The sequence below is a fragment of the Equus asinus genome, chromosome 13, assembly GCF_041296235.1.
Source record: "Equus asinus isolate D_3611 breed Donkey chromosome 13, EquAss-T2T_v2, whole genome shotgun sequence".
NCBI lineage: Eukaryota > Metazoa > Chordata > Mammalia > Perissodactyla > Equidae > Equus > Equus asinus.
Genome location: NC_091802.1, coordinates 46,310,477 through 46,338,175, shown reverse-complemented (window position 1 = coordinate 46,338,175; position 27,699 = coordinate 46,310,477). Strand labels below are relative to the sequence as shown.

General features: G+C 34.1%; 1 protein-coding gene across 9 annotated transcripts in view; it reads right to left on the bottom strand.

Moving 5' to 3' along the window:
- The window catches only part of TANC2 (tetratricopeptide repeat, ankyrin repeat and coiled-coil containing 2), a 389,807-nt gene that overhangs the window by 135,383 nt on the left and 226,725 nt on the right, over positions 1 to 27,699 (bottom strand). For all 9 annotated transcript variants that reach the window (XM_044744785.2, XM_044744786.2, XM_044744788.2 and 6 more), the window contains 2 exons: positions 17,105 to 17,253; positions 10,860 to 11,046 (listed from right to left, as the gene is read on the bottom strand). In XM_044744785.2, coding sequence (XP_044600720.1) covers positions 10,860 to 11,046; positions 17,105 to 17,253 — 336 coding nt within the window. The remainder of the gene's footprint in view (positions 1 to 10,859; positions 11,047 to 17,104; positions 17,254 to 27,699) is intronic.

The window sequence follows — 27,699 nt, the reverse complement described above, 5'->3', positions numbered from 1 at the left end:
GTTTCTATGAATGGAGTTGAAGAGGAAGACACGGCTCCTCATTGAAAAATATACATATTCGTTTTCCACTACACCTAATCTATCTCTATTTCTATTTCTCTAGACCTAATCATTCCCAGGTGGAACAAAGAATAGTGGGGAAATAATGAATTTCAAGTAATTAAAGAGATTTTTCTGACATTTTTCCCATTTTCCTTCCTTGATATAGAAAAAAATTGCTACCTCAGTATTGAAAACTGCTTACATGATGTCTGTTTATATTGCCACATAAGCCAGGAGGAGACAGTGTGAGGAAGTAGGAATTACAGGCTTACAAACAGGCTTATTGTGAATAAAATTAACTCCACGTATTTTAAAACAGTTTTATTGAGGTACTATAATTTACCCACCATAAAACGCACCCGTTATAAATGTACAATTCAATGATTTTTAGGAAATTTATAGATCGGTGTAATCATCACTACAATTCAGTTTTAGAACGTTCCCATAACCCCAAAAAGCTCCGTAGTGCCTGTTTGCAGTTAATCTCTGTTATCATCCTAGTCCTAGGCAACTGCTGATTTTCTTCTATCTCTATAAATTTGCCATTTCTGGAATTGAATATAAACAGAATCATCCAATATGTAGTTTTTATGTCTGGCTCCTTTCACTTAACAATGTTTCTGAGGTCAATTCATTCTACAGCCTTTATTAATAGTTTCTTCCTTTTTATTGCTGAATAGTATTCTACTGTACGGACATTCCACATTTTGTATATCCATCTACCAGTTGATGGCTATTTGAATTGTTTCCAGTTTTTGGCTTTTATGAACAATGTTTCTTTCTTTGGACTTAGATTTTCATTTCTCTTGGATTGATTCCTAAGAGTAGAATCACCAGGTCGTATGGTAAGTTTATGTTTACTTTGTAAGAAAATGCCAAATTGTTTTCCAAAGTGGCTGTACCATTTTAAATTCCTACTGGTAATGTTGATGGTTTTAGTTTTTCTATGTCTTTGCCAACACTTGGTACTATTTTTTCTTTTGTAACAACCATTCTATTGGCTGTGTAGTAGTATCTCATTGTGGTTTTAATGTGCACTTCTCTAATGACTGATGACATTGGCATCTTTTTGTGTGCTTATTAGGCAGTCATATATCCTGTTTGGTGAAATGTCTACTCAAATCTTTTGCACACTTAAAAATTGGTTTGTTTGTCTTCTATATTTTAAAGCTGACAGTAATAATTTTTATAGTGATTCACTACTCTAATTTTGTTGATAAAGACTAAATTTTTAATGCCAGATAATAATCTTAGGTCATCCATCCTGAGACAGAGTTATTTTAGAACTATGCACTGTTTTGTAATAATTAGGACCATGGGTTTTGAAGTCCTACAGACCTGAACTTGAATCTCAGCTTTGCCTCTTATTATCTATGCGACCTGGGACCAATTATTTTTGAATCTCAGTTTTCTAAGTCTAAGAAAGATTATACTATTATGTAAGATAGAATTATTTTACAGGTAGGCTGGGCCGGCCCTATGCTTATCTCTGGGGATGCCTGGAAGTCTGGTACTGACTCTTAGCCAAGCTAAGGTCAACTGGGATAACTAATGATTTATAATTCGCTGTTTAAAGTTTGAAACTCCCCTGGCAGCATCCAGAATTAGTTGTTTATTAACAGCTTACACCTGGAGGACTTAGTCTGGCTTGGCTACGTGACCAGAAGGGCATAAAAATCTTCACTGTAAACTTTTGGGGAGTTCCCTTGAAATCAAGATTCCTTGTACAAATCTTGGCGGTTTATATTTTGGAAACAGAGCACAACCTATCTGATTAAGAAAGGACCTGGAAAGTGGCACCTGGAAGTGTCTTGGGTCCTTGGTGCTTGCCTCTATTCTCTTTTGCTTGCTGTACTGTATCTTTACTAAAAGCTTTCTCTAAGTATGCTCTGTGGAGTCTTACACATCCTTTCAATTATCTGATCCTGTGAAATGTTTACAACTATCCTCTTATAAGATGATTATAAAGATTAAATAATGGTACCTGGCCCATAGGTTGTACTCAAAAAATGGTGGTTATTGTTATTATATTAGGTCAATTACGCAAGAGAAATGCTCTGTTTGATTACCTTGATCATTTTAATGGGCAGACTTTAAGTGTCCAGACTTCTTTAACAAACACGCCATGCAATATAAATACAACCCTATAACTACCAAGACTTTGCTTAGTGCTCAGCAATTAAAGAGATGGGAAGGATGACAGAGTCACTAGCACAATAACTGGAAAAAGTGGTGAAGATAAACCTGTGCATTTCTGAAAACAGGTTGGAGAAAACATGAAAAAATAAATTATCTAATGTTCAGTTTATGACCCAGAGGGGTGACATTTTAAATGTGACAATTTGGATCAAAGAAAGAACACATAACACCCTGCTGGAATATATATTACTAAAGGAACAAGGGACTTTGATTAGGAGCTTCTGATTTTGTTTTATAGTAGCTAATGTAAAACATTAGGAAAACTATAATCACTGAACAACGGGCATTGCCACAGACACCTCCTTTTTGTAGGTGTTAAGTGATAGAAGGCTATAGGATATAAGATCAAATTTAGCAATAAAGAAAAAACCCCTGAGATTTGATTAAAAGATGGAATTCAAGAATTATACTCTTCTGGAAGGCACTGTGATCTCCAGATAAATAAAAGTCAGAAACAAAATGGATCCATGCTTAAATTCACTTTGCTATACAACCATACCAAAAAGAATCATTATTAAAACTTAACATGAAAAAGGAATAGGACAGAAAAATGATGTATGCCTCAGAGGTTACAATTATCAAGATTTTTGCTTGAAGCAATATATATAACCTGATAGATTATATGCAGTTAGTGGTATCTAACTAGGCATATATATAAGACCATTATACTAATAAAGTTATACCAATAAAATAAAAGAGTCACAAATATAAAATTACCTTGCAAATACCTGACAACTATGTCGGTGATATTTCACCACATATTTAAGAAAGGTTGTGCATTTGAGGACAGGGAAGCTATAATTGGAGCAGAGAAAGCTTTCTGTGGTAGAAATTAAATCACATCAGGAGTGAATCCAGACCATGTAGAATCAAAGAACAGTCATTTAAAACCTTTTAGAGAGGAACTTCTTACATTTAGAATACTTAAAAATTCAGGAAGTCTGCATTTCTAGTATCCTGATTCTCATAACTAGCATTCTACATACTTTGGCTTGCTTTAGAAGTGATACAGTCAGGGACATAAATGGCTAAAATTCTGACAGCTATTTGCAAAATGGAATGCATCAAAAGGGATCACACTAAACTGACTGACTATAAAGGGATTTAAAACAGATAATTTAAATGAATATATTTAATAACTTCTGTGCTTTTTGCTGATGGGGTAGAATTTAAATATGGAGTGCTAATAAACAATAGACCATCTTAGAAGTTTTTGTTTGAAATAATGTAAGCAATATGTAATTTGGAAAAGCAGATGTTTTTATAATTAGAGGGGAAAATACTTAAACAAAGCATATTTAACAGTTAAGGTAGGCCAGCCTTGAGATTTCCAAGGTAATAACAATATCTTTGACTATTATTACTTACACCATATACAAGTTTCTTACAGCTCAAATTGCATTTAAAAAAAAATAAAACCAAAAGAGAAACAATTCATTTCTTGAGATAACTGCTTATATATAATTTGGAAACTATTCTACAGTCGAAGTAATTTTATGACCAGATATTATTCTCTTTTCCCTCACATAGTTTTGCAAGCAAATCTGTTTCAGTATTTATACACATTAAAGAATGGAAGTTCATCATTTTTCAAATTAGATCTATTATGCACAAAGGCACTCATTTTTACAAGGAACACAATTTTGGAAATTAATCAGGAAAAAAAGAGGAATGTTGTCTGCTATAAGTCAAATCAGGATCCCATTTCTTCTTCTTTTTTTTTTTTTTAAGATGGGCACCTGAGCTAACATCTGTTGCCAATCTTCTTTTTTTTCTTCTTCTCCCTAAAGCCCCCCAGTACATAGCTGTATATTATAGCTGCAAATCCTTCTGGTTGTGCTATGTGGGACGCCGCCAAGCATGGCCTGATGAGCGGTGCCATGTCCGCACCTAGGAACCGAACCAGGGAAACCCTGGGCCACCGAAGCAGAGTGTGTGAACTTAACCACTCCGCCATGGGGCCAGACCCTAGGATCCCATTTTTAATTTTCACAACATATGAACACTTACTCTGACCACTCACTGACATGTTAAGCTTCCCCTCTGAAAGGTAAGTACTTGTAAACAGATTTTGTCTGATTAGTCAGCACTATCCCTTCTGCTTGGATGAATATATTTCCAAAACTATTTTTTCTGTATGGCAATCCAGATCATATGCAGTTACAGAACTCTAAGAATATCAACAGAAGAACCAAGGAAGAGGCTTGACTAGGCATTCTAAAAGTCCTTTTGCCAAAATTAAAAAAGAAAACTTGAGAATAAAATTAGTCAATGAAAATTCTAATCTCTACTATTTATTCAAAATCTAATATGGGGGCTGGCCCAGTGGCATAGTGGTTAAGTTCATGTGTTTCATTTCAGGGGCCCACGGTTCATGGGTTTGGATCCAGGGCTTGGACCTACACACTGCACCTCAAGCGATGCTGTGGTGGCGTCCCACATACAAAATAAAGGAAGACTGGTACAGATGTTAGCTCAGGGACAATCTTCCTCAAGCAAAAAGAGGAAGATTGGCAACAGATGTTAGCTCAAGACCAGTCTTCCTCACCAAAAAAATAAAAAAAAAAATCTTAAAAAAATCTAAGAAAGTTCCATGTGGTACCCAACGGTCACTCTAAGCACTGTTAAAAAACTAACTGGAAGTTCCAGGTCAGTCCTTCGTCCCCTCCCCTTCCACTCTTAGGCTTTCTTTTCTTTTATAAACATTTACTGAGCACCTACTGTTATCACATGCCAGTCATTGGACTATGTGCTACAGATACAGATGAATGAGGCACAGTTTCTGCTAACTGGAACTTAGTCTAATGGTGGAAAAGCTGCTCAAAAAGTAATTATAATACCATGTGTTAAATGCATGACACAGATATGTACAGGCATTACTGGGAACATGGAGTAATAATATGTATTGGGATAAAGAACTGAAGAGAGGTGGTGGTAGTAGTGGGTGACAGAAGTTGAATCTTAAAAAATATGAGGGGTTTAGTCAAATATAAGAGTGAGAGAGGAAATTATAGGCAGAAGGATCAATATGAGCAAAAGCATAGAGATGATGAAACTGGAATGTGTCAGGTAACAAGAAAGGCTAATGTTGCCAGAACAATATATACAAATATAGAAGTAGTGGGAGAAATGGCTGGAGAAATGGGCCATTGTCAGATCAGGAGGGCCTGGGCTTTATCTATAGCTAAACGGGAACCAAAGGAGTAATATGATCAGATTTGATTTGCAGGTATTTCACTTCATCTTATAGGCAAAAGAATCAAAGGAGTAACTGATTTTCAGTTAATTCACTTTGGTGGCTGTGTGAAAAAGAGAACAGAAAGAACATGAGGAAAAGCACAGAGAACAGTTAGATTTGTATAAGATAAAGAGGACTATCAAGGCAATACTAGGAAAAATGAAAATAAAATGTAGGGATGAGAAATAGAAGGAGCAGGTAGGTGGCAAGAACTCCTCTCGGCTTTATAAGTTGGGTTCCTGGGTAAGTAGTGATGTCACTATAAGAGAATATTTTGGACAACTTTATGCCAATCAATTTGAAAAAGATAAAAAGCATAACTAAGAAAAACTAATTCAAAAAGAAAGAGAAAAAAAGTCCAATAGCACTAAATACATTGAAATGGTAGTTTAAAAATCTTTCGCCCTCATTCCTCCCCACTTCCCCTCTAGTAAACACTAATCCCCTCTCTGTCTTTTTGTGTTTGTTTGTTATTGTTTTTATCTTCTATTTATGAGTGAGATCACACACTATTTGACTTTTTCTCTCTGACTTATTTCGCTTAGCATAATACTCTCAAGGTCCACCCATGTTGTTACAATTGGCAAGATTTCATCCTTTCTTATGGCTGAGTAGTATTCCATTGTGCATATATACCACATCTTCTTTATCCATTCTTCCCTTGATGGGCACCTAGGTTGCTTCCAAGTCTTGGCTATTGTGAATAACACCACACTGAACATAGCGGTATATATATCTTTAGTATTTTCATGTTCTTTGGATAAATACCCAGAAGTGGAATAGCTGGATCATATGGTAGTTCTATCTCAATTTTCTGAGGACTCTCCATACTGTTTTCCATAGTGGTTGCACTAGTTTGCACTCCCACCAGCACTGTACGAGAGTTCCCTTTTCTCCACATCCTCTCCAACACTTGTTATTTCTTGTCTTAATTATAGCCATTCTGACAGGCATGAGGTAACAGCTCACTGTAGTTTTGAGCTGCATTTCCCTAATAATTAGTGATGTTGACCATCTTTTCATGTGCCTGTTAGCCATCTGTATATCTTCTTTGGAAAAATGTTCAGATCTTTTCCCATTTTTTAATTGAGTTGTTAGTTTTTTTATTGTTGAGATGTATGAGTTCTTTATATATTTTGGAAATTAACCCCTTATCAAATATATGGTTTGCAAATATCTTCTCCAAGTTGTTAGGTTGCCTTTTTATTTTGTTAATGGTTTCCTTTGCTGTGCAGAAGCTTTTCAGTGTGATGTAGCCCTGTTTATTTTTTCTATTGTTTCCCTTGCCCAGTCAGACACGGTACTTAAAAATACGCTGCTAAGACTGATGCTGAAGAGCGTACTGTCTATGATTTCTTCTAGAAGTTTCATGGGTTCACATCTTACATTCAAGTCTTTAATCCATTTTGAGTTAATTTTTGTGTATGGTGCAAGATAATGGTCTACTTTCATTTTTTCCCATGTGGCTGTCCAGTTTTCCCAACGCCCTTTATTGAAGACTTTCCTTTCTCTATTGTACATTCTTGGCTCTTTTGTCGAAGATTAACTGTTCACAGATGTGTGGTTTTATTTCTGGGCTTTCAATTTTGTTCCATTGGTCTGTGTCTGTTTTTGTGCCACTACCATGCTGTTTTGATTACTATAGCTTTGTCGTATATTTTGAAGTCAGAGATTGTGATGCCTCCAGCTTTTATTTTTTTTTTTCTTAGTATTGCTTTGGCTATTTTGGGTCTTTTGTTGTTTCATTAAACTTTAGGATTATTTGTTCTGTTTGTGAAAAATGTTGCTGGAACTTTAACACGGATTGCATTGAATCTGTAGATTGCTTTAGGAAGTATAGACATTTTAACTACATTAATTCTTCCAATCCAGCAGCATGGAATATCTTTCCATTTCTTTGTGTCTTCTTCAATTTCTTTCAACAATGTTTTATAATTTTCAGTGTACAGGTCTTTTACCTCTTTAGTTAAATTTATTCCTAGGTATTTTATGCTTTTTCTTGCAATTATAAATGGGATTATATTCTTGATTTCTCTTTCTGGTACTTTGTTAGTGTATAGAAACACAACTGTATGTTGATTTTGTATCCTGCAACTTTACTGTATTCATTTATTATTTCTAAACATTTTCTGATGGATTCTTTAGGGTTTTCTATATGTAAAATCATGTCACCTGCAAATAATGACAGTTTCACTTCTTCCTTTCCAATTTGGATCCCTCTTATTTCTTTTTCTTGCCTGATTGCTCTGGCTAGGACTATGAACACTACGTTAAATAAGAGTGGTGAAAGGGGGCATCTTTGGTTCCTGTTCTTAGAGGGACAGCTTTCAGTTTTTCTCCACTGAGTATGATATTAGCTGTGGGGTTGTCATACCTTTACTGTGTTGAGGTACTTTTCTTCTATACCCATTTTATTCAGAGTTTTTATCATAAATGGATGCTGTATCTTGTCAAATGCTTTCTCTGCATCTATTGAGATGATCATGTGATTTTTATTCTTCACTTTGTTATTGTGGTATATCACATTGATTGACTTGCAGATGTTGAACCATCGCTGCATCCCTGGAATAAATCCCACTTGATCATGGTAGATGATGCTTTTAATGTATTGTTGTATTCGATTTGCTAGTATTTTGTTGAGGATTTTTGCATCAATGTTCATCAGTGATACTGACCTGTAATTTTCCTTTTTTGTGTTGTCCTTGTCTGGTTTTGGTATTAGGTGAATGTTGGCTTCATAGAATCAGTTAGGAGCTCCCCTTCCTCTTCAATTTTTGGAAGATTTTGAGAAGTATAGGTATTAAGTCTTCTTTGAATGTTTGATAGAATTCACCAGGGAAGCCACTTGGTCCTGAACTTTTATTTTTTTGGGAGGTCTTTGATTACCATTTTGATCTCCTTACTGGTGATTGGTCTATTCAAATTCTCTATTTATTCTTGATTCAGTTTTGGAAGGTCATATGATTAGAAGAATTTATCCATTCTAGATTATCCAATTTGTTGGTATATAGCTTTTTGTAGTATTCTCTTATAATCTTTTGTATTTCTGAGGTGTCCATTGTAATTTCTCTTCTTTCATTTCTGATTTTATTTATTTGAGCCTTTTCTTTTTTCTTGGTGAGTCTAGCTAAAGGTTTGTCAATTTTGTTTATCTTTTCAAAGAACCAGCTCTTAGTTTCATTGATCTTTTTCTATTACTTTTTAGTCTCTGTTTCATTTATTTCTGCTCTGATTTTTGTTATTTCATTCCTTCTACTGATTTTGGGCTTTGTTCTTCTTTTCCTAGTTCCTTTAGGGGCACTGTTAGACTGTTTACTTGAGATTTTTCTTGCTTATTGAGGTAGGCCTATATTGCTATAAACTTCTCTCTTAGGACCACTTTTGCTGTATCCCATAGATTTCGGCATGTCGTATTTTCACTTTTATTTGTCTCAAGGTATTTTTTGATTTCTCCTTTGATTTCTCCATTGACTCAACTGTTGTTCAGTAGCATTTTGTCTAATCTCCACATATCTGTGGCTTTTCTGATTTTCCTCCTATAATTGATTTCTAGTTTCACACCATTGTGGTCAGAAAAGATGCTTAGTACTATTTCAATCTTCTTAAATTTATTGAGACTTGTTTTGTGGTTTAATATGTGATCTATCCTGCAGAATGTTCCATGTGCACTTGAAAAGTATCTGTATTCCACAGTTTTTGGATGGAATGTTCTGTATATATCTACTAAGTCCATCTGGTCTAAGGTGTCATTTAAGGACAATGTTTCCTTATTGATCTTCTGTTTGGATGATTTATCCATTTATGTAAGTGGAAAGTTAAAGTCCCCTACTATTATTGTGTTGCTGTCTATTTCTCCTTTTATGTCTGTTAATAATTGCTTTATATATTTAGGTGCTTTTATGTTGAGTGCATAGATATTTAGAAGTGTTATATCCTCTTGTTGGAGTGTTCCCTTTATCATTATGTAGTACCTTTGTCTCTTGTTACAGTTTTTGTTTTAAAGCCTATTTCGTGAGATATAAGTATTGCTACCCCAGCTTTCTTTTCATTACCATTTGCACGGGGTATCTTCTTCCTTCCCTTCACTTATTTAGTTAAAATACTTATTTAATGATTATGTCTTCATAAAGACTTCTCATATAAGTAAATCACAAATTAGAAATTTATTATGCTAAATTATGAGGGTATATAAAAATTATAAATTCTGCCTTTGAGAAGATTTGTAATAAGTTTTGAAATCAGGAAATGTAAGTCCTCCAACTTACATTTTTTAAAAGTCTTTTTAAATTACTTCAGCAATGTTTTATAGTGTTTAGTGTACAAGTCTTTTGCCTGCTTGGTTAAATTTCTTCCTGAGTGTTTTATTCTTTTTGATGCTACTGTAATGGAATTGTCTTCTTAATTTTCTTTTTGGATTGTTCATTGTTAGGGTATAGAAATACAATGTGTTTTTGTGTGGTGATTTTGTATACTGTAACACTGCCATAAAAATATTCTTTTTATCTACTCAATATTTAGTTAAAATGAATAAATTCATATACTGACATATATTCATTTAAGTAGTGGAGATATACTTAGTTGCCATAACATTAATATCTGCCATTACATCTAAACAAATAAATATATTGATTTGATAACCTTTAGAAGGAAGCCAAATGAGAAAGAAATATTTTATTTCCTTTATTCCTTAACTGTTCCCATTTTCTGGCCTCTTCAACTTTTGTCATTTGTTGACCAGCTTCTCCTCACTCCTTCCTTAAAACTTTTATATTCCTTGGCTTCAGTAACATTACACTGTCCCAATTTTGATATTTGTCCGAGTGCTCCTGTTTTGGTATCCACTGGCTCATTCTCCCACGTTCAATTCCCTGCTCAATTTCAATGTGCCCTAGGATTCTGTGCTCAGTCCTGTTTTCTTCTCTTTGCATTTCTTTTGTTCAGATTCTTTATTTCCCAAAACTTCATTCATTTCCATTTAACTAACTTCCCTTAATAAGTATATAATAGGCAATAAGTATATGAAGAACTGAGAACCTCCATGAAACTCTACTAGTTCAGTGAGGAATAAACTTTTTCTGAACCACTTCTGTTGGTAGATGGATGAAGTATGTGAATTTACAGGAATAAGTAGAAAGGACTTTTTCTATCCACCCCTTCTTTTATCAGGTAATATCTTTAAAGGAGTAGTTAAGCAGGGAGGGATACATTTCATTTCGTTTACCTTTATTTCTCTCTCCAGCATCATTAAAAAGAGAAGGATACATTTTATATATACATCTCAACAACACAAAAGCAGAATTTTTGAAAACCTTAAGCTTGTTTAATTATTTTAAAAAGAAAAAAAGGACACAAAATGATTAATATAAAAACTTTAACTCACCAATGATACCACTATCTCTGCTTTCAAGGGTGGAAGTTGGACTAGTGACAGCCCCATAGCTGCAATCCTTGGCAGTTGCATTTGTACTGACTGGAGGGAGGGTGGAGCAGGGGCTACTGGCTGGTGGAGAGGCAGTGCTGCTAGTCAAGGTGGAACAGGGACTTATCCGCTGGGTGATTGCTGAGGTCTGAAAAGTTGGAATGAAAAATAATATAAACCGATCAGTTGTTAAAGTAAAATATATCTTATGGTAAAACATATGCTTTGGATGAGAAAAAGAAGGAAATCTACATGCACAGCTTTTGTATCTATTAGATTCTATTTCCAGGATAAGAGATTCTGCATTCTACAATTAAGGTCAAACTTGATCAATTTAACATGAGCAGAGACTGTGTCCAGTTTTTCTTCCTAGGAAATGTGCAGTGACAAGTATTCTCTATTACTGACATGAATTAATAGAGGAATTTTTTATTAAGCACAAGTAGCCCTTGCTATTTCCAATCAATAAAACTTTTCTGAAGGCTTGGAACTTTGTTAATAATTTTCTTTGGATAGAAAAAAATCAATATTTCTGTAGCTGAGAAGAAATAAAAATAAGGCTCTTAATGCAAATAAGTGTTCTTTTGATACATAGGTGGCTGCCTAGAGACAATAAATGAATGCAGACAAAATGGCTTATTCTAAAAGCCTAACAAAACAGACTAAACAATATTAATGTAACACAAAACTACATAATTTCTCTGTAGAAACTGATTATAGACTGAATCACTTTGTATCCTGAATGATTCTTACACCTGAAGTTAACTCTTTTTTAAGTTTTGGACAGGAAGGAATGAATAATCACCAAAAAGACTGGTGCTAATACATTCTGGTTTACCTAATTTACTGATAATTCACTTTTCTTTAGCTCTTTCAACCCAAATAAATTACTGAAATAATGAATAAAAGTATTTTTTCAAATACTAAAGAAATTTTATCCTTTTCAAAATGGTAAGTGATCAGTGACAAAATTACTTGAAGGAGCACTAATGATAAATTTGACATCTTTAAATGTTTACTTTAAAAGAAGTCTTTCAACTTCTTCACATATAGAGTCTTTATATTCTCTCTGCTAAAACTGAATATTTATATTTAATAACTTGACTGACAAATGTGTTCATCACTAGATATGAAATATTACGGGTCTTTGACTCATCCTAAAATTATTTTCAGATGCAATCCCTTGTATTTAATTATCCGTGTTGAATCCAGGTTTTAATTTTAATTTAAATGCTACAACCAGGTCATAAAAGACACATTACACTCAACTAAGCACAAGTGATATTCTCAGAACCCTGCAACCAAGTAAATCTTTTCAATCCTATCAATAATATTAGAAAGTAATTTTTCTCTTGCTTTTTTTGGGAGGGAGGGGGTGAGGAAGATTGGCCCTGAATTAACATCTGTGCCAATCTTCCTCTATTTTTTATATGTGAGATGCTGCTACAGCACGACTTTATGAGCAGTGTGTGGGTCCACGCCTGGGATCCGCACACATGAACCCAGGGGCCACTGAAGTGGAGTGTGTGAACTTAACCACTACACTACTGGGCCAGCCTCAGGAACTGATTTTTCTTAATAACAAAATAAGCCCTCAAATCTATGCCATTTCTCTTCTACTATATCATTTTTCTCCAGAGGAGGAAGGAGTTTCAATTTCTTTGTAATCTCCCCTATTTTTATAAAATGATAATGTATAAAATAAACAAATAAAAATGGAGCAATGATTTTTAACTAGGGATGCAGTAGAATCACCTGTGGAATGTATAAAACAAACTCCCCTACAAAACTGGCAGATACTGAGCCCTACTCCAGACTTACTGAATTAGAATCCTCCCTAGTTAGAATCTGGCATTGCAATTTTTAACCTCCTCATTGTCAGTTTAAGAAATATGTGGGTAGATGAAATGAACTTTTTTCGGGTGTTCTACATTAGATACATCTATACTCATCCCATATTGAAAAAGTTTCAATTTCGTATGGATCTATTACTTCTACAGCAACTCATTTCCGTTTTTAGACAAGATTCTCAGTCTGTTCCTTGAGACAGGAAACTGTATTATATGCATAAGATAGCCATTATGGAGGTTAAGCCCCTAAATGACACTTATTTTTACTGTAAGTTATTTTCTGCAAAATAAAGCACATATCAAAGAATGTATGATTTAAAAGCTTTAACTGTAAAAACAAAGCTTAAAGATCAAGCTGTTTAGAAAGTAGAAAATTGCTTATGGCTTATGAATTAAAAGGTGGGCTTTTGTGTTTATTTAAGGAGGCTCGTTAATGAGATACAGAAATCTCTTCTAGGCACAGAAAGATAACATCATCTACTCTTCATGCTGTAGGCTAAAATGGACATCTAATCAAGCCACTCCACTTCCAAAACCTTTCAGTGGTTTTCCCATTATCCTTAGTGCTCTTCAGAAGGATCCAAAATGCCCAATCTGGATCTCTTAAAGGTTCTACAAATACTCAAGATAAGAACCTAATGATGGAATTCATAAGGGAATATGTTCTAGGGAATACCCCAGAAACCACTGAGAGAAGAAAATATAGTGGTCAGTTTAATATCAGTTCCAATACTTTGTCTTTTGCAGAAAAATGGTATATGCTGACTTGCCTGTGCTGGATTCTGTCACTACTAGTACTATTTTGAGGACACCATTACCATACGGTCTTCCTAAACAAAGCAATCTATCTTTGTTAGTATGCTGTTTTGCTCAGAAGAACGTCACCAAATGAACATGACCTCCTAGTTCTTAATAATCTTCCTAAGACTAGATATTTCAATGATCAATTTACCCACTTTCTTCTGTGGTTCCAAGGTAATTTCATGGTATATTATATTCCAAGAAGGCTATCATTTAGTCTCATTATTAATATTTTATATCTGTTTAATGGTTTACAGTGTAAAAAAATTTAATATATTATTTCATTTATTCAATATCAACCAAGTTTGAGGCATAATGAATATTATTTCTCCCACTTAAGAGAAGTGAAAATGAAACTGCTTTAAGTACGAAAGCAATGAAGTAATTTCCCCAAATCATACAGCTCCTGCATATATTTATATACTAATTATATTGAATATTATTTTATACCTTTTATTAACATGGCATTTTATAGCTTAAAAAGTGTTTTCATATTCATGACTTAACTTGATTCTCACAACAATCCTGACAGGTGTTATTATTCTATATTATGCTGGAACAGTAGAGTGTAGCTGTTAAGAACAGGTTGTAACAGCAGACTGTCTGGATTTGAATACTATTCCATAACTTTCTGGCAGAGTATTTCCATTTTTTTATCTGAAAATTGGAATATAAATGGATCCTACCACATTAGGTTGTAAGGAAGTTTAAATAAAATAGGGTAAATAAAGCAATTAGTACAATGGTTGGTACACAATAAGCATTTAAGAAATGTCAGTTATTACTACACATGAAACACCTAAAGCTCAGAGAAGTTAAGTGACATGTCCAAATTTAAAAAATGGTAAGTGGTAGAGGTGGAACCAGAACACAAATTTCTTACCTCTTGGTTCAGCGACTTTTCTATTACACTATATCACTTTAATTACATTTAATCAATGATCCTACTTATTTACTTATTTTAGGACTATTTTATTCAGTGAATGCACAAGGCATACTCCACGGACTGGTGACTTTATTCAGAAATCACTGTGCCATACTGTGACGTGAAGCATCTCAAAAACAATCAACTATAAATTTTAGCACCTGAAGAAATATAGCTTTTTAGAAACAACAGGATCCTTTGCAAATACTCAGACTATAACATCATGTTACTTGGTTATTATTAGAACAGTCACATTTTAACTTGCAATGAATATAAAGAAATAAAAAGTAAAATAGGTGTTTTGTTTATACCAATATTAAGAAAGCCCTAAATATATATTATTCCCACTTTTTATGCATAGAGCAGAGCATACTGACATGGTTATTTCAATGTAAACTGATAAAAAACAATCATCATTCCTGCCAGCAGGAAGCTTACATTCTTGTATGAGATACAGACAAAAAATTCCCACAACTAAACATGTAATGGAATGAATTAATGATAAGAACTATGAAGAAAATAAAGTAGCAGGATAAGGGGATATAGTGATGGGCAGGTGCTAATAGATAAAATAATTAAGGGAGGCCTCTATGAGGAGGTGACATTTGAACAGAGCACTGAATGAAGTGAGTTATGTGGGAAGAGCATTCCAGAATAAACAAATGTTTTATGTGTTTGAGGAATGAGAAGAAGGCCAGTGTTGCTGGGGAGCTGCAGGTGAAAGGGAGAGGAGTAGGAGATGATGCACGGGAGGTAGCAAGGGGTAAGATCAGGAAGTGCTTGTCTGGCCATGGTAAATATTTTAGGTTTAATTCTAACTGTGATGGGAATACAGTAGAAGATTTAGAGCAGAGAAGTTAAAGGATCAGATTCACATTTTACAAGGATCACTCTGACTATTGTGTGAACAGACTATAGAGAGGCAAGATTGGAAACAGAGATCTATTAGGAGGCTTTTATTCATACAGTAAACATTTATTGAGCACCTACTAATGGCAGACACTGTTCGAGGTGCAGAAGATATGGCAGTAAATAGAACAGGCAAAAGTTTCAGGCCTTCTAGCCTTACATTCTAGCAGCTATCACAGTAGCTATGACAAGAGATGACAGTGACGTGGACTTAGATGTAGCAGTGGCAGTAATGAGAAGGGATTAGATCTAGCATACATTTTGAAGACAAAGTCTACATGATTTGCACAAAGAGTGACTGTGGAATATGACAGAGAAAAATCAACAATGGTTCCAATGTTTTTGGCCTAAGTATATAGGTGATAGCACCTACTCAGATAGGAAACACTGCAGACAGAGCTGGGAAAAAATGCAAGGGTTCAGTTCCTAACATAAGTTTGAGATGTATCTTGGACATACAGGTAGAAAAGGTAGTAGGCAGCTAGGTATACAGATCTAGAGTGAAGGGGAAAGGCAGGGCTTGAGATAATTCAGGAGTTAAGATAGCATTTAAACAAATAAGAATGGGGGAGTTTCATTATGATTAGAATCTCTGGGCATCTGAACTTTATAAAAACTGCCCAGGTGATTATAATGTGCAGCCAGCAAAACCAATGACCCAAGGAGGGACAATATAAATACTAAAGAAGTCTGAGGAGAGGGCTCTGGAACACCTGAACATCATCTACCAGTATATTCAAATAATCTTTTATTACTTTATTATTTTATGACAACACTAACATAGGACATAGAATCTTTATCAATATTTATAAAGGATATGCAATTTGAAATTGATTTGTCATCTTCGGAATAAAATGATTCACTGCAAGACAATCATTTTAAAGATTAAGACCACACAAATGAATCTGAATCTAGTACTTCCTTTGATACATTTAAACAGAAAAGAATGGAAATAGCCAAAAGAAAAAAATCTATGAAATAATTTTTTTCAAATTGCTGACATTTTAAAATTTCTGAGATGAATATTTAGATCATTCATTTTTCAGATTTTCTACTATTGTAATATATGTATTCAAAACTAAAGTTTATTTTTATACATATCTTTAACTATATACTACAAGTTTGGTTATAGTTTGTTTTTATTATTTCAGTTTAAAATATTTTCTAATTTCTTCTTTGACTCAAAGGCTATTTAGAAGTCTAATATTAGTCAAACATTTGGGGGATTTTCTAAGCTAACTTTTAGCCATCATCTTCTAAGTTATCATTTTGTAATTGATTAATTCTACTTTGGTCACAGTAATTCGAATCTTTTGAAATCTCCTGAGATCTGCTCTATGTATCACCATATCATCATCTGGTAAATAATCCATATGCTCCTGAAAACAATGTGTATTCTGCAATTTCTGGGTGCAGTGTTCATATATATATGTCAATTTTGTTGACTTATTTACTTATTTCCTCATTCATTCAATAAACGAATTAAAACCTTAAGGTGGCTTTTTAAACCTAAGAATGAAACTAAAAGATGTTTCATAAACTGAAAAAATACAGTGATTAGGGAAAATTAAGTTGTATCCCCAGGCCTCAAAAGGCCTTCAACAATTGGGATTATTCTTCTCAGAACAGACACATACACATTCCCCTGCAACATTGCTCCTTTCCTAGTATAACAGGCTGATTCGTCCCATGTATCACAAAGTTGACAGCAAGCAGTTTACCTGATTTTCGTCCTGTACTTCCATGTTGTATTGGTCACCTGGCTGAACTTCTGTGACTTTCTCTCCAAGGAGGAAACCCAGACGAGTCATGAGTGTGTTTGCTGCCTCATCTACAGATGGAGGGGGGCCAAGCTCCTGTTCAGCATCACCTGTAACAGGAAGACATTGAAACACATGAATCTTTCAAAATAAAATGGGCTAGTTCTGCACTGTTCTTCCATTTAGTTGGGTCATTTCCTTTGTTCTCATATTCTAAATCCAAAATTACAAGGTCCTTTTCTAGAAGTTGATTTTCCTACTTTTACATAATATAATTGATATATAGTCTACTTGGATTATCCTCAACTCATCTTTTGAACACTTGAGTTTGAGAGAATGTTTTTGTAATTTACTGAACAGAAAAAGTTTCCCATTTCTTTGACAGTTAGCCTTTCAAAATACAGTCCTAGTCTTGGGATCTAGTTTCCAGCCACAATCACCACCTTCATTCAGGTTCTTTTATCCTTTTTTTCCCTACTGTTTGTGTAAATATTCTTTTATTATTTTGAAATCAATTCAAATATACAAAAAAATTTCAAAAATAGTACAAAGAATATTTTTTCCTTAACCATTTGAAAGTACAGACATAATGAACCATCATCCCTAGATAGTATGTATTTCCTATAAACGAAGGCATTCTTTCACATAACCACAGTACCAGCACAGAAATCGGGAAAACAACATTGTATATTATGACAATCTTCTTCACAGGTCCCATTTAAGTTTTCACATTTGTCCCAGTAATGTCCTTTCTAGAGAAACAATCCAATTCAGGATTATGCAATGCATTTAGTTCACAGTTTTCTTTTCTCCCTTTAAACTGGAACAGTTCTTCAGCCTTTTCTTAACTTTCATGACCTTGACACTTTTGAAGTTATAGGCCAGTTGTTTTGCATGATGTCTTTCAATTTTAATTTATCTCATGTTATTTCATGATTTGATTTAGGTTATGCATTTTTGGCAGGAATATCATAAAAGTAATGCTGTGTTAACTTTGATCACTTGGTTATGGTAGTGTCTGCCAGATATTTCCACTCTAAAATTATACTTTTTATCTTTGTAATTAATAAGTATTTTGTGGGGGGCATACTTTGAGACCATGTAAATATCCCATTCTTCAACAAACTTTTAAACTTTAAAAAATATTTTTGTGGTAAAATATATATAACAAAATTTGCCATCCTAACCATTTTTAAGTGAACAATTCAGTGACATTAAGTACATTCACAATGTGGTGTAACCACTGCCACTACACATGTCCAGAACTTTTTCATCTCCAAAAGAAACTCTGTGCCCATTAAATGATAACTTGCCATTCCCCACTCTTTCTAGCCCCTAGTAACCTCCATTCTACTTTTGTCTCTATGAATTTGTTTATTCTAGGTACCTCATATTAGTAGAATCATACAATATTGTCCTTTTATGTCTACCTTATCTTAGTTTGCATAATGTTTTCCATGTTGTAGCATGTATCAGAATTTCATTCCTTTTTATGACTGAATAATATTCCATTGTATGTATATATCACATTTAGTTTATCCATTCATCTGATGCTGGACACTTGGGTTGTTTCCACCTTTTGGGTATTATGAATAATGATAGTACGAACACTGGTGTACAAGTATCAGTCTGAATCTCTCCACAACAAACTTTTGCCCACTACTTTCAGTATCCTTAATATTTCTTGATTACTATCATGATTGCCAAATAGTGATTTTTTAAAAATCCATTACTTTTTCTACAGGTTAATTTCTTTTCCCCACCCATCCATCCATTTGTATGAACTCATTGAAATATTTACATTCATTTTTATTTGTAAATCCATATACAAACACACACTCCAGAAGCTCACAGTGATGCCTCTAATTCCAATTCAGTACCATAGGATAAATTCTAGTTTTTTTCTTTTCCAAAGTTGTAACTTTGTTCTCCAATAGTGAGAAACCTGGCTCTCATTATCCTTACTTATTTAATCTATTCCCCCTACACGTAGCAAATTTCACTACTGCTCATTGCCACCCTGCACACAGATGCTCTCCTCATCCTGGCTGGGTTCCTACCTCATGCTGGCTAGGCCTCAGCTACTACTTCCCCCACAGTCAGCATCATTTTAAAAAATTGATATATAATTCGCATGCCATAAACTTTATCCCCTTAAAATGTACAATTCAGTGTCTTTTAAATATTCATAAGGTTATGCAACCATCACCACTCTCTAATTCTAGAACATTTCCATCACTCCAAAAAGAAAGCCCATTCAAGTTCATTTTTGCCCTGAAATTTAGACCCTAAAATTCCTGATCTCTGGCATTCATTTTAATCTTCTGCTTCCAAACTGTTACATTCTTTCCACATAACTAGCTTTTTAGGTTCTCTTTCTATTTAGGCTATTTTTCTGTGGTTACCAACCATAGGAATTATTCTTTTTCAAATCTTTTCACTAAGGGATGCTAAACAAAGTCAACATGAGGTTCTTCCTCAGACTCACTGTCCAGATAAATTTCCAAATAGAGAATTTATAGAAGTCACATAAAAAGAAGCCAGGAACTCAAAATGATCTATTCTAAACGTGATGCAGAAATAATTTACCTAAACTGAATATCTATTTACATTAACTTGATTCATTGTAAACATTTTTTTCAGGTTTTGTTTTACATTCAGACGCATTTAGTCTAACCTCATAACAATCCACAATAGCATAGATCCTATAGGACATTATAAAAATCTTTTCTTTTTAGTCAGATATGTCCTTTTAGCATAGCAAGCATTAGCTATAGTATCATATGGTTTGACACCAAAAATACAATAGCTTCTTAATTTTTTAGGCTATTCAGTATTGCACTAAACCAATCCAAATGGCGAGAAAGTGAGATTTATATTATTATTCAGTCTAACATTTATCTAAACTTCTGTGCTAAAGCCGCAGCAGGGGGTCAGAGGAAAAAACTGTATGTGTATTTCTGTATGCTATTATTGCTTGCATTCAAGCATTCCACCTGTGGGGAAAATTGATATAGAACTCTTACTGAATTTAGTCAGCATAGAAAAACAGGTTCTATTTTCCCTTCCCTACTTTCCCTCCAAAAGGCAACATAAATAGATTTCTTTACCACAGAACAGAAGAAAGAAAATCAGTAGGATTATTTTTACATTACAAATATTTAGATTTAGTATTTTCTCCCAAAGAATAATTGAAAGCTTCCTACTCCTTGATAAAAGAAAAAGGTATCTGCCATACTCAAATTCATAAATTACCCTTTCTCTTCTATACATTAAACTAGTTAAGTTTTTCCAAATTCTTCTTGGCATATATTCCTGACCTCTAGATGTTCTTGGGCTCCATTTCACTTTCTTCTAGAAAGTCATCCTGATAATCACCAAATATTTTCTAAAGTGCATGTTAACACTAGGTACTATGACATCTTGAGGAATTCTTGTAGTATGGGTCAGCTGGTGATAAATTTTGTGTTTTAATGTGTTGAAAGAAGTCTTTATTTTGCCAGTATTATTGAAAGATATCTTTTCAGGTTATAGAATTCTAGTTTGATATATATACAGTGTCAGAACTTTAAAGATTTTGTTCTACTGTCTTCTAGCTTGAATGTTTTTCCAAGAAGTGGGTTGTTATCCTTGTCTTTCTTTCTCTGTATGTAATTTTGTGTGCTTTCTCTGACTAACTTTGAGTGTTCTGTTTATTATTAGTTTTAAGCAGTTTTATAATGTTGTTTCTCAGTATAACCTTCAGGTTCTTGTGCTTTGGATTTACCGAGCTTCTTAGATCTGTGGATTTAGAGTTTTCATGAAATTTAGAAAATTTCTGGCTATTTTTCCTTCAAATATATATATAATCTATTTATTATATATTATATGTTCTATTATATTTATATATTATAAATATGTTATGTGTTATAGCATAATATATTATATATATATATATATATAGTTTGGTTATGCTCTCCCTCCTCTCCTCTCATCCTTCTGGGACTCTGATTACACACTTATTAGGCTGCTTTTTTTTTTTTTGCCGAGGAAGATTTACCCTGAGCTAACATCTGTGCCAATTTTCCTCTATTTTTCAGTGTGTGGGCTGCCAGCACAGCATGGCCACTAATAGAGCAGTGTAGGTCTGTGCCTATGAACCAAACCCGGGGTGCCAAAGTGGAGCACGCTAACTTAACCACTAGGCCACCAGGGCTGGCCCTTATTAGGCTTCTTGAAGTGGTCCCACAGTCCACTTTTTCAGTCTTTTTTCCTTAAGTGTTTCACTTTCAATAGTTTCTATTGTTATGTCTTCAAGTTCACTCATCTTTTCTTCTGCAATATCTAATCGGGTGTTAACTCCACCTATTGTATTTTTCATTTAAATCTCTAATATGGTAATTTTTATCTCTAGAAGTTCATATTAGGTCATTTTTATGTTTTCACATTTCTAACATACTATTTCCTCTCTTTGTGAAAATACAGAATAAAGTTACAACTGTCTTATTGCTTCTGTCTACTAATTCTATCGCCTGGCTAATTCGGAGGTTGACTTTGACTGACTGAATTTACTCCTCCTTATAGGAAGTGTTTTCCAGCTTCTTTGCATGCCTGGTAACTTTTTTGATTGGATGCCAGGCATTATGCATTTTTCACTTGGGTGTTGCTGGATGTTTTTGTAATCCTGTAAATATTCTTTATATATATATATATATATACACACGCACATATGCATGTATAATGTTTCTAGAACTTTGCATTTGTTTTCCTGTCTTCCTTCTCATCCTTTAGAGCTTTGTTTAATCTTTATATAATCCAGCTAATTTCTTTACAGCACTTACCATGATCTACAATCATCTCATTTATTAGTTGACTCGTTTTATTGCCTGTTTGCCCAACTAGAATATAAGCTCAACAAACAGACGGATCCTGTTTGTCCCTTTCACTGTTTTAGCCATAGTATATAGTGTACTACCTGGCATATAATACACAAATAAATCTTTACTGACTGAATAAATAAATTAGGTCTTCTATATTAACCAAAAAGTTTTATGTGTTTCCTCATAATAAAATTTTATCTTTAATCATAGCATAGAATGTGTGTGATGCTGGTGGCACCACCAACAGACAACTCTAAGGGGCTCTATAATATCCAACAGTTCCTCATTTCTCTACCTCTGCCTAACTAAGGTACTCTAACATAAAATCTCAGGAAAAAGCTGTGTTATACATGGTATAAACTAATCTGTTCTCTGTATCTATGAGCTTGGCTATTTTTAGATTCCACATATAAGTGAGATCATCCAATATTTGTCTATCTCAGTCTGACTTATTTCACTTAGCATAATGCCCTCAAGGTCCATCCATGTCCACGTTGCTGCAAATGGCAAGAACCATGTTGTTGCAAATGGCAACAGTTTCTGATCAAAATTCTAAATGTTATTCTGAAGATATCTATAATAAAATTTAAAAGTCCCTGACCTTTTTAGATTTCACAACACTTATTACACTACACACAAATGGCAGGCAAGAAGCTATATGGGAAAATGAAGGAGTGGTAAATCAAGAAAACAAGGGAAGTGGGGTGAGAGAGAGTGAGATGATTTGAAGGAAATGGAAAAGGCCTTTCCTGTGCTTTATTATCACAGCATATATCACATTATAATTTCATGCATTGTTCACAAAAGTCCACGTTACTCAATTAAGAAAGAGAGTAGAGGAAAACAAACCAAACTCTTCCTTTTTCTTCTAGGTTCTTATCCTCATGTCACTCTTATTATTACTGTATCACTCTATTCTCTTACCTGCTTTTCTTCTATGGCCCTGATAGAGGTTGAAAAGAAACTAATATTTATTATCTTTAAGAAGTCCACAAGTTCACATATTTTATATACATTGAAGTATTTATGAGAGAAATGATATAATGATTGAGTTTTGCTGAAATTACTACAGAAAAAAATGGGGAAGATATAGCTAAAACAAAGTGGTCAAAATTATTGAAGCTGGGAAATGAGTACATAGTAGTTCATTATTCTATTTTCTACTTCTATGAATATTTGGAATTTGGGGGAAAAAACTAGGCAAAGAAGTTTCTTTTGAATAACTCAGCGGTTCTCAACTGGGGACAATTTTGCCTCCAGGGAACATTTGGCAATGTCTGGAGATATTTCTGGATGTCACAACTTGGGGGAAAGGTGTTACTACTGGCACCTGGTAGGTAGAGGCCAGAAATTCTACTAAACATCCTACAATACACAAGAGAGTTCTCATAATGAAGGATTATCTAGCCCCAAAAGTCAATAGCATTGAGGTTGGGAAACCGTAAAACAGCTAGAATGATGTTATCCTTTAAAATTTGTCAAACTGGATGAACTCTCAATACACAGTCAGTACGCAGACAAGTCTCCAACCTGTTATTTCTGAGTATTCTTAGAGTTACTTCAATTTCTGGCTTACGGTGAGTTTTTAGTCTCTGGGATGTTTCCATTCTGAGTGTGAGGTATGTTTTCTGCAGTACTGGATTCTGCTATAATCTTTTCAGTCTTCAACAGACCTTAGTCTTATGGTGATGAATAGGCAGGACTTTACGGGGGTTACACTGTGTGTGTCAAGGGTAGGGGATTATACCAAGGCACAGAACAACTTAAAATTAAAAATATGATATATCTCATATTTTTCACAGATTATCTATTATTAATTATAATAACAGCAAGCATATATGGGGATTAACTATATGCCAAGTACTGTTTCTAAGTATTTTACATAAATTAACTCATTTAATTACCACAACGGCCCTGTGAGGTAGACACTGTTATCCTCATTTTATGAATAAAGAAAGTGAAGCACAGAAGGGATAAGTAACTTACCCAAATTCACGTGGCTAGTAAGTGGCTAAACCAGGCAATCTGGATCTAAAACTCAAGCTCTTAAACCTGAAACTTACTGCCATCCCCAATTCCAGTCTCTTACCATGTTGCTGGGCATCACTTCTTGCCTCCCTTCTGCCCAGGTATTTGCTCAAAACTCTCAAAATTCCTCTTAAATCCTCATACTAAATATTTTACCTATCTTTTTGTCTCATCCATAACTAACCAGGTGATGTGAAGAGGGTGTCATCTTCATAACCAAACACACTCAGTTGAAGTATGTCCCTAAACAATGATAGTACTTTCCTTGAGTGGAATTCTACTGTGACTTCTTTAATAATCATGAATTTGGAGTATGATAAACAAAAATGATGGCTGGTAGGTTGTTGGAAAATAATCACTGTGACACTATTATACACAAAATAAATCATACAGCATTCACACTTTATGCTGATTAAAATTATTTAAATTTATAGCTCTTGGTTTCACTTTGGCTATTTGGGAAAAGTGTGTTTATGCAATAGGCTTTGCTCCCAGAATACTGAATGAAGAATACAGCACCATAAAAACTAAAATTTACATGAAAATGGAAAGGTTCAAGAACAGTAAAGAAAACTTAAAGAAGAATGACTTCTATTAATATCAAGACTTAATATAATGCTAAAGTAATTAAGACAGGGTACGGTTGACAGAAACATAGATAAAAAGACCAATGAAACAGAATCCAGAATCCAGAAGCATATCTATACATATATAATCATTTTATTTAGGACAAAGGCACCACTGCAATATTTTAGTAACAGGATGGTAGTTTCAATATTGGTGATGGATTAATATGATATGAATAAAAATGAATCCTGTCCCTACCTCATATCATACACAAAAACCAATTCCAGATGCACTATAGACCCAAATGTGAAAGGTAAAACAATAAAGTTTCTAGAAGATTACCTAATAGAATATCTTCATGACCTAGGACTATGCAAAGATTTCTTAAACAGCATACAAAAGGGACTAACCAAAAAAGAAAAAATGGATAAAGTGAAGTTTATTAATAGGAAAAACTTCTGTTCACCAAAGACATCACTAAGAGGGTAAAAAGGCAAGCTGTAGAGTGGGGAAAGATATCTGTAGTTCATATGATCTAACAAAGGACTTGTATCCAGAATATATAAAGAACCCTCACAAATCAATAAGAAAAATAAAGACAATCCAAATAAAAGATGGACAAAAAATCTACACAGGAATTTACAAAAGAGGATATTCAAATAATCAATAAGCATATGAAAAGCTGTTCAACATTACTGGGAAATGCAAATAAAAACCACAATGAGATACCCTACATAAGTGCAGTGCAGAGTAGCACAGAAAACAAACAAAACATCTGACAATATGGGGTAAAGAACACTTAAACTGTACTGGTGGGAATGTAAATTGGTAGCATTAAATTTCGAAGAATTTTTAGGCTGAACATCGTGAAACCCTATGACCCAGCAAGTACACTACTAGGTATATGCCAAAAGAAAAAACACGCATAGGTGCATCAAAATATATGTAACAAACATTCATAGAAGAATTATTCATAATAACCAAAATTGAAATTGTCCATCAACAGCAGACTTACAACGAAATATGACAGTAATAAAAGAGAATCTTACAAACACATTACTGACCAAAAGGAGAGAGACTCAAAAGAGTACATACTAAATGATTTCATTTATACAACGTTTGAAAATTGGTAAAAGAAATAATTGATAATGACAGTCAGAACAGTGGTTATGCTTGTAGGGAGTGGACAGCGATGCAGAAGCATGAGCAAAGCTTTTGAAGTGCTGGTAATGCTCTACAGCTTGATTTAGGTAGTGATTATATAGATGTGTCCAATTTATGAAATTTCATACAGCTGCATAATTATGATTTGTGTACCTTTCTGTATTTATATTTTAATTTTAAAAAACTACAGAAAACATAGTAAGGACACAGGACACTGGGTTTGAGAATGCAAAAATATTCACAATACCTGGGGTTTTTTTCCCTCCAAGAAAGAAGTCTAGAGTTATGAAAAAAGAAATAGTGCTATATTATTTAAAAATTTAGTATAAAATAAAAAATTACTTGACCACTCCTCTTGTACCAGTTAACAACTTAAAATGGAGCAATGACATAAAGATAGAGAGAAGCTAATGTATATAAGAAATATTTTCTAAGTTAAAGAAAGTGCTAGAAAGTGCAGAGAAAGAAACAAACTTGTCTTGGAAGGGTGGAGGGAGGAAAAAGAGGGAAGAAGGCTCTTGGAGGAGGCCATACTAAAAATTCTTGTAATGGTTGAGTTTGATTTTTCAACAGTAGAATTAGGGAAGAAGAACAGAGAGAACAATTTTCAGATTCAAATTCTGTATGACTTATCAGTTCAAGTGAAACACAGAACTCTTAAGATCAAAACTGATTAAATGTAGCATATTTAATGTTTGTGTGTGAGGAAGATTGGCCCTGAGCTAACAATTGTTGCCAATCTTCCTCGTTTTGCTTGCTTGAGGAAGACCGTCACTGAGCTGCCATCTGTGCCTAGTTTCCTCTATTTTATGGGGATACCAGCACAGCATGGCTTGACAAGGGGTGCTAGGTCTGTGCCCGGGATCTGAACCTGCGAACCCCAGGCCGCAGAAGTGGAGTGTGCGAACTTAACCACGAGGCCACTGGGCTGGCGCCTATTTAATGTTGTTTTAAAAGTGTTTTAAGTTTATTTCTGGAGTAATAATATTGATAGTAGTGCTAGTAGTAATAATAATAACTAATACTCATTGAGATATTACTGTTTGGTACCTTTCTAAGTGCTTTACATGTATTAAATCATCGAATCTTCACAACATTCCGAACCTTATAGACAGTAGAAATGAGGCACACAAAGATTAAGTTCTTGCTTGCCCATGGTTACAGAATTAGGTAAGTGACAGAGTCAATATTGAAGTCCAGGCTGTCTGGCTCCTGAGCCTGTGTTCTTAACCACTTTATTATTTTGCCAGGAAATATGTGATTATTGAGTATAAACTGTTTATATGGCTATTTATTTTTACCTTTAACAACATCCAGCAGGATTATCTGATGATAGACAATATAGGAAAGCATTCATTAATTCAATAAATATTTACTGAGTACTTTCTGTGTGTTCAGTACTGTGTTAGGTGTTAAGATATTCATTTAAGAACAATGGGCATAGTCCCTATCCTTAAGGAGCTTATAGTCTAATGGGGGAAAATAGAAAATAAATAATTTAATTAACTCATAGTAAATTAAAATTTGTGAGAAATATAATGCAGGCAAGAAATAGGATGTTGTAAAAAAGCAAGTGCTGAATATTTCAGACCATTTTGGTATTTATTTGATGACATCAATTCTCCTTTCAGAGATGGTTTATGCCTTACAAAATTTGCAAAAGTGCCTTCTACTTAAAGCAGCCAAACTGCAGAGGGATTAAACAATGTTTAAAACTGTGCCAAGAAATGAACGTCTAAAAGCTAATGTATCCAAATCCCTAATCTGTATTCCTAACACCGCAGGTTACACATAGTCTAGTTCCAGAAACTCTTAATTCTCAGCATTCTCTTAGCATTTTCACATCGGGCTGTTTACATTTTCCTTTATGATCTGTTAATTATAAACTGCTTGTTTTCATCTATTTCAAGACTCAGAAATTTGTACCACATTTAATCA